Below are 8,201 nucleotides of genomic sequence, written 5' to 3' on the forward strand. Positions count from 1 at the left end.
GGCCTGGCAACTATTTAAGTGTCGGGAAATGACCCCAGATTAACGCTAATGGGTTAGATATATATCAACACCTTAATGAGAGGTTTTAGGAGAAACTGATGTAATTGGTGAAGGATTTGTGGATTATCAGGCCCTGGCCAACTGCATCTGATGGTTATAATGACGTTATGATAGCTAAAGGTTTTCGTTCTTTCCAATGATACACAAATCGATTGCAGCAATGAATCTGTCCTTGGTGTTATCGTAATTGTCATCAGGCAGGAATTAGTGAACATATTAAGATTTAAGGTGGTCACGTAATGGTAAATTGAGATGGGCGTTTGTTTGGACGTAAATGATAAACCTCTTAGCAATGGTATGCGTGACCTTATGCTTCGTACGTCAGCTCAGAGCGCAGGCGTGTCACTTTCTTATGCCTAAGGTCTTCGGCAAAATTGAAAAAAGAGTTAGCTACAATCGGGTTATTTCAATTCTTAAAAACCATCCGCAGGCTTATTGCACTTCTTACGGATATTCGGTATATACACCATGTGTCAGCTTCGTCCGTTTGGCGAACTTCGCAGCCGGGAGGTTCCGCTAGGGGCAAGTAAGGACGATTTGATATCTAACAAATGCAGCCACCTTTATGGAAAGAATGAGCTTTTCTAACCTGTACATGTACAATGTAAGGACGGTTAAAATTACTTTACAAATATCTCTTGTATTCAGATTTTGTACTATTCGGATCTACTAGCACCTGGACGCAAGTGCAAGAAAGTTGCCAAGTGTCATTTTTATACATTGAACTTGGCTGTTCAAATCCATCTTCCATTATTGTTGTCGCCATTCTCTTGAAATTGAAGAAATGGCACATGAACACATTCTAGCGCTAGCATCTTCTGAAGGATATACATTTCTTTAGACAGAATGGATACGGCAGCACCTTCTTGTCATCTCACATATATAAACAGAACAGTGAACCAATTCAATCGTTTATAAAACGTCACAATAGAAAATCGACATTGGCTGGTTTTGTGGCAGTCTCTATAGTGTTATTCACCGCGGTTTCAAACCATAAATTCTCTTTTAGAACATCACTATCCCTAGTATAAAGGAGTACATATCACAAAGTAAACCGAATTGTTGTTTCTTAGTTAAAGGCTATTATTTTTCAAGGATAAATATGATGTTTTCATCACGATATCACAACAATTTCAAGGCGATCGATCAAGCTTTCGAAGTTTAAGTTATAATTTGCCAATACTCTCTAACTGCCAAAGGCGATGAGCTGAATATATGAAGTTCGGAAAACTCCCATCCCCCGAGGTTACAAAAAGTACACCGATTTATGCTTCGTGCGCAAAACAAATAATAATTGGAGAAATTACTGGGCAATGGGCAGTCCGTAAATTAAAACCCTGATATTGAATTTTATGTTTAAATGTCAGATTGTATATATAGATTCGCAATGTTTGAACTTTTTGAACATTCATTTATTGGACATTTTGCTTTGACGTACAGATGTGATATCCAATTTAATAACGGTTGTGCGGTAACGCGGAGTTGGGCATTGATTTACTGACGGTTTCACAAGGATTTATTTTGATTCTAATGAATTCGGGAAAATAATATCGGTAAATCTTGCAATTTGGAAAACCGTTATTTTCTTTGAATGAAATTAAAAAGTTTTATTGGTTCGAAAGACAGATGCGTTAAAGTACTGATTTCTCTGTCTCCTCCTGTGGTGCAGTAAATGCCTGTCACATTCACCGAATTGGAGGTTTCCGGATCTTCTCAAAGAACTCATAAGTTTTGAACTTACAGAGAACCTTATACGAATCGTATTGGGACTTTCGATCTGGGCTACGCATGTCAGCTTTATGGCATGACCTAGTGAATACAGAGAAAGAAGAAGAAGAAAGACAGCGTTCTGTTTCTGTGAATTTGGCATTAAAGAAATCAATGGGAAATAGCAATGAACTTCACTGACTTCGCAATAGTGTGATCAGATTGGTATAAAAGTGCATTTGTTCATATTTGGACAAAATGTATTGTGTGGTTGTAATAATGATATGGCAAAATTGCTCTATCAAAAGATAATGCGTCCAGAAAATAGCTCAGTGATTTGTCTAATATTCGGGGAAAATCGTAAGTAGAGTTGATATCTGGCTGAGCTGGTTCAAGGGATGTTTTAGCCCTCCCATTGCTTTCTACAGGGAATGATAACAGGGGCTAGCTATTCTCATCTTACCTTACCTGTCAAACTTAGCCAATTCATCTTTTTCGTTAGAAAAAATCAAGAAAAAAGAACTTGAAAAGTATCATAAACTTCGATAACTTCGAGGAAAGTTAAATAAAATGTGTTAAATGTGATAAGAGAAGTGTGTATTGAAACGAAATAGGATGCTTACCTTAACTGTAAAAGTGATGACTCTTGTCTTGTCTTGGTGTTTAATCCTGTCTTGAATGAATGCGGCGGGTGTGTGTCCTCTTGGCCTTCGGTCCGTTGAAGTATGCTCGGGAAACTAATGACAACTTGTCATCACTTAAAATCGATCAAACCCAGCAAGTGGTCGCAGCGACGCCTGCCTGGATGAGGGAGAACGAGTTCTATATGCTATCCATGCCATCTGCTAAGATGACGTTGAACTTGTAGCACTAGTGCCGTCTGCTGAGATGAGGCTGAATCTGTTTGAAAGTGTGAAGCAGTGCCATCTTCTCAGATATGTAAGAGTAATGCATTGTCATTCTTCAGATCACACTGAACCTGTTTGCAAGGCTAAAGTATTCCGGTCTTCTATGATTACACAGAATTGGGGCTTGGGTGTTCACACTTCATATGTAGAATAAAGAGGACCCTAGGATTTGGAATCAAAAATAAAATCCGTGAGCGGTCTTATCAGAATCGTGTATTGACACGTTGAAGCTGCTCGATTCCACGTAGTGTGGAACTGGTGGGATTCGAACCAGCGCAAAAACAAATACCATGCATTCGGGTCAGCGCCTCAGACCACTGAGCTACCGAGGTACAATTGGAAGGGAGCGAGCGGTAGCCGGTACATATTCAGCACGGTTCAGCAGTTCAATGTGCTCATGAACCCACGGATGGGGCAGAAGTTTCAGATTTGTTCTTTGGGGGTATTTCTACCTTTCTATGTCAATTCATCAAATAACTTTGATGCTAACGATCTCCTTTCCGTACCTCGGTGCTCTCTGGTGTTCCCCTCCCCGACTTCTGGATCCGCCACTGTTCAATGACATGGTGCGGCCCCCCTGAGCAAAAATAATGCGTACATGGCTGCTCTGAATCTCATAGATTCCCACCTGTTAAACCAGGATGTGTATATTTCTGACAGGCTGCCTTATTTTGACATAGAACAAAGCACACGCCGTCGAATACAAGCCGTCGAACAATAAGTGTGCTGTCCATCACTTGAAGGATTCGCACATTCACAAACACTTTCGCTAATTTTGTACATGACAGACTCCTCTACGAACAGAAATTAATTGGAAATAATGATCGGCCCATACTTTTTCGAAATCGAATGCAATCAATGAAATTGCTCGATTATCGACATTAGTCTCATTTACAAGGCAATAATAACCGCAATTGTCATTGTTTTAAATCAATATGTCCTTAGCAAAATATCTCGGGTGCGGACAACTCTCACACTCGGCTGGATGACAACAAGAGAACAAGATGCACTCCTCAGTTTTGATCGGTTTCTTCGTTGCGCTGTTGGCAGGTAAGAATCATAGTGAACTTTTCGCAGCCATTTCTGATTTTGGTTACCGTGTTGGAATTTCTAGCATAGGACAACCTGTTTTTCAGGGTTTTTTTGATTTTTTTTCCGTCAGTCTTAAGCAGTTAGTCTATGCCAGTATATTGGTCGTATTTGGAGGAGATTTGGGGACGGCCCATGGACTGCTTGAAGCAATTTCATGCAGACGTTTGGAAAATACAGAGTTCCTGTCCACCTATCTGGCCCTTGAAATAGAGTCATCATGGTTTCATCACAGACATGGACCGATCACACCAATGCCAAGGGACGTCAGCAACTGCTTGCAGCGCCGACTTCACTAGGTGGAGCTAGTCTCAAGGTCTACATGGTCTCTAGACTGAATACTGCAGAGGGGGACAGAGAGAGGAGACGGCGCCAAGTGTCACCTGCGAGGGACCCGTAGACAGTTGGCCACACAACTGAAGACAGGAGTCATGACACGAAGGGGACTGGTGGCGCTGGTGGACTTTTTGGAAGGAGAATGGCCAGTGAGTTATCCAGAGCCACCACCTCTCTGATGTCTACACACACCCACACACCAACACACAGCTATTTCAAGTCCAGCTTCCATTTCTTCGTTCTTATTTATCGCTGGTGCTTCGTTTATGAACTATCATTCATTTCAGCGGGTGTCCTGTCGAACAGTTACATCACTGACCAGACCCGACTGTATAATGACATAGTAATGAGAAGAGGTTACAACAGCAAGGTCGTTCCCAATTTGAATGCCAGAACACCAGTCAATGTCACAGTCGGATTGACCCTCTTCGGAATTGACGTGGTAGGTTTTGGTTCTTTTCTAAGAGGGTGAGATACGGACGAAACTCCACCGTTATCACTAGTAGGAGACTTTTTCCGACTCCAGTTCCTCTAATCTTCCTGATTTATCCTACAACCGTCCGATGTTGTCCGACTTTTCCCTGAAAGGTCGGATTTCTCGAAAACTGGTGAAAAATTACTGGGGCATCTTAAAATAGGGCACTTTAGATCAGGCCGATGCTGAATGGAGTAAATACTTAGGGTCACTCTACTTGGCTATTTGTCAGGAACGACCATGGTTGGCAAAAAATCGTACTGATATCGTATTTGCTGTGACTAGAACGATGCTAAATAGGCTCAACGTGTGTTAGATTTAACGAAGCTGAACCACGAATTACTAGAGAACCGTATTCGGCATTAACTCTGGCCTTACAATGATATTACAGTTTCAAGTGCTTCAAACACTATATGTAATCACTTGTTTTTCAGGATGAGGACAAGAACACGCTCTTTCTGAACTGTTGGCTACATGAGGTAAGGTAATGGCTGAAAGAAGGAATGTTGACAACCTGCACGGTCTAGAACACTACGGCCCATGTTTTAGTGTGAATCAGGCCGCAGACCCGACGGACTTCAACCCCCCCCTCCCATTTGTCAAATCCCTTGATTTCCTGAGCCATTAAATGATAGATCATGTAGGTATCTATTGCTCTCTGACGTACTATTTAACACCACTTCTCCTTTCGGTACTGCTGGACTTGGACCTGTGAATTGATTGTTCATTTTGCTTCAGGTTTGGACCGACATACGCCTCGGATGGAAACCTTCTAAATACGGAAACATTGATCAGCTTAATGTCGAGCACTATAAGGTGTTTCGGCCAGATACATCGCTGTACAACAGGTACGTGTGATCTGAAGGAGGTCCAACAAACTGATTAGAAAACGTGTATTTCCATGGACTTGCAACGGACTTGTGATAGGATGCGATGAACTTCGAAGGGTTATTTGTGTAATTGTTGGTATGAAGGCATGTTTTAGTGAAGTTGTTGGACTGACCTCATCCTATCACAACTCCACTCTAAGACAATCGTGACAAATGTCAGCATTTTCGTAGACTTCTACATTTACTCGAACATTTTACATGTATGCTTTCAATATGCACCTTTGACAGTAACAGTGGCCATTTGGTTTGGAGGCAGAAGGTTGTCATGGTGTCATATAATTCATAGTTTAAACAGAGCATTGCTATGACTTGAACTTTAGATATTGGTCCAAACGCTTGAAAGCAGAGGATGGTGAGTTAGTCGTTTAGTGTAAGGAGGGACGTATCAATCTATCATTGCATGTTTTAAGCCTGTTTCTCACTTTTTCAGTTATGGCCCCCAGTCCATGCGGCCTGGCACTGATCAAGATCAACTAATAATCGACAGCAACGGTGTGGTGATGTTCTTCCGTCAGGTTGGCCTCAAAAGCAGTTGTGAGATCGACCCAACAAAGGACGATCAGTCATGCGAATTCACCTTTGGTTCGTGGGTGCACAACGCATTGAAAGTAAGAGAATCGCCCCCCCCCCCCAAAAAAAAAAACCCCCACACAAAACAGAATGCCTGTTTTCGACGTCGGAGTTAGAATACCTCGGCGCTGATCATTGTACGTACTTGTGCCCCCTACCTTGCAGTTGAAAATTTCATGCCTCGCCCAATTCACAGTCTGTTGTCATCAAACAAAGCCTGCTTGCCTAAATTCCAATTGCTTTACTGTCTTGTTAAAGGTTTATCTGGGCAAATCTTCTGAACATCGACCCAACGAGGCAGCTTTTACGTGGTTCTATACTCCTTTACCAACATGGCATATAAACGAAGTCTACTTTCTTTCAGCTGAACTATAAGTTGAGCACAGGGAAGCTTGATATAAGCGAGATGGTGCCTCATCCGAAATGGGAATTAACCGGTTCTGAATTGAAGAGGGAGTTGAAGACGTATGCCTGTTGTCCAGAGCCCTACGTTGACATCAAGCTCACGCTAAAGCTCAGGAGAAAAGTCAGCAATCGAATCAGTATGGCAGGTTAAGACCAGAATGTGCTTTCTAATGTACCACCAATATATATTTAACAAGAATAAAGAGTAGATACAGCCTGAATCTTATTGATATTATTTCATAGGCTTCATCACATTGCAGTAGCCTGAAAGGGATTCTATTCGGTTGGAAAGCCTTCAAAATGTATCTCTTTGTTATTATGGTCTGAAAAGACCGTGTGTCCGAACTATTCCTGTATTTAGCTTCACTTTTTTGACATTTTTGGCGGCTATAGTCATTTTGATGATGTATAATTATGAATGACAATAAACATTGGTTTCATCAAAGTTTAATAGATGGCGAAAGTAAAAGAGAGCGAGGATATCGATCGATCGTGTTAGTATACATATTATGTGTACAAAGATGCGGTTAGTTGTGTTTGATTGAGCTGGTTCGGCACTGTAAGGACAACTGCCGAAAAAGTCCGAAATTTCAATCGTGCTCATGCGCTACCAAACCCAGAGCCGGGAGCACGTTAAAAATATACACAGCGTAAATGTCTCGTAGCTGGACGTCTTCAGTTTCCCATCTTCTACTAGGTGTCTCTACTTTCAAATTGACTTCGATCATTAATAGTCTTGCTTACTTAAGTAAATGCTTACTTATCGCACCTGTATCTTGAGCAGCTCTAATGATTATCGCCTTCATTAGACATCTCTGATGATTATCGCCTTTGTTAAAGGTTCAAAGGATGACCAGCGTGAGAGGGATCTAAATGTTCCAGTTATAGTAGTCCGGGAGGGGGACATAGGATGGTATCGTACGTACATGATCTAAGGGCATATAGTTGCTTTAGGGGAGGACTAAATTCGATGTCACACCGGTATCCACAACTTTCTGTAAGATTAATAAAATGAGATGTGTCAGTTTGATGTATTATTACCATTGAAACTCTTCGTCACAGAGGGAGATATTCTGGAGGCTTCGAGGGTAACATTGGCTCAGAAGTCTGAGGTGAGCTCATTGTAGAAATGAATCGATAAATTCGTGGATGTTCCTTGATATGTCATGATGAGTCTAAAAGGTACCGTCAAACTGCACTTTTGGGGAATCAAAATGGAGCTGTATAGACTCCTATCTTGATCAAACAAAATGAATCTCAAACCACCTTAGAATCTAAATCCCTTCAACAAAAAAATAGTTCTGGGGGAGCTTTTTCTCAATATCTTAGATACGAATTGAGGTAATAATTATATCAGACAAGAAGCTGCCTCCCAATAGGTAACTCAGATTGTCACCATTAGACCATGGCGCTGTGAAACTCAACTAAACGACAATAGACACTAATCTTTCCTATTGAATATCCGAGAGAACCGCTACAATTTCGAGATGATTGTTAATGGGTTTATAGTGCTGGCTGACATGGCGTTTGATGGGTTTGAAAGCACGGAGATGGACGATGATTGAGCATGATTGGCCGGGTATTAGCTGGAAATGTCCGTTATTAGGGGTATTATTTCGCCGGGAGATTTCCTAAAATCGCTGAGCTCGGTGGCAGAGTGCAGCAGCCCGTCACGAAGATGTAGTTCAGTAAGATCGACATATCCCCGACCGAAGCCCAAAGGAATCCAATAAAGGTTTCTCGCGTTTGCCTTTGCCGAAG

General features: G+C 41.6%; 2 protein-coding genes across 14 annotated transcripts in view; one reads left to right on the forward strand and one right to left on the reverse strand.

Moving 5' to 3' along the window:
* Positions 1-2,542, reverse strand: part of LOC135495399 (uncharacterized) — a 94,180-nt gene extending 91,638 nt beyond the window's left edge. For 5 of the 13 annotated variants that reach the window (XM_064783991.1, XM_064783989.1, XM_064783990.1 and 2 more), the window contains exon 1: positions 2,391-2,541. The gene's annotated coding sequence lies outside the window, so the exon portion shown is untranslated. Of the gene's footprint in view, positions 1-2,390 lie in introns of all 13 variants that reach the window. The other 8 variants (XM_064783985.1, XM_064783982.1, XM_064783983.1 and 5 more) reach the window with 4 other exon arrangements.
* A 1,077-nt stretch (positions 2,543-3,619) lies between these two features.
* Positions 3,620-6,661, forward strand: LOC135495984 (acetylcholine receptor subunit alpha-type acr-16-like). The gene is made up of 6 exons (XM_064785052.1): positions 3,620-3,725; positions 4,388-4,542; positions 5,010-5,054; positions 5,314-5,423; positions 5,896-6,073; positions 6,400-6,661. The coding sequence occupies exons 1-6, from the start codon at positions 3,680-3,682 to the stop codon at positions 6,589-6,591; spliced, it is 726 nt and encodes a 241-aa protein (XP_064641122.1). The 5' UTR covers positions 3,620-3,679; the 3' UTR covers positions 6,592-6,661.
* Positions 6,662-8,201: the final 1,540 nt, after the last annotated feature.

The sequence above is a fragment of the Lineus longissimus genome, chromosome 11, assembly GCF_910592395.1.
Source record: "Lineus longissimus chromosome 11, tnLinLong1.2, whole genome shotgun sequence".
In the NCBI taxonomy this organism is placed as follows: domain Eukaryota; kingdom Metazoa; phylum Nemertea; class Pilidiophora; order Heteronemertea; family Lineidae; genus Lineus; species Lineus longissimus.

Bases quoted from the DNA above. Each gene is read 5' to 3' on its own strand.
- LOC135495984 (XM_064785052.1), top strand. From the start codon at position 3,680: ATGCACTCCTCAGTTTTGATCGGTTTCTTCGTTGCGCTGTTGGCAG. The intron at 3,726-4,387 runs GTAAGAATCATA...CATTCATTTCAG, and splicing joins CTTCGTTGCGCTGTTGGCAG to CGGGTGTCCTGTCGAACAGT. The intron at 6,074-6,399 runs GTAAGAGAATCG...ACTTTCTTTCAG, and splicing joins GGGTGCACAACGCATTGAAA to CTGAACTATAAGTTGAGCAC.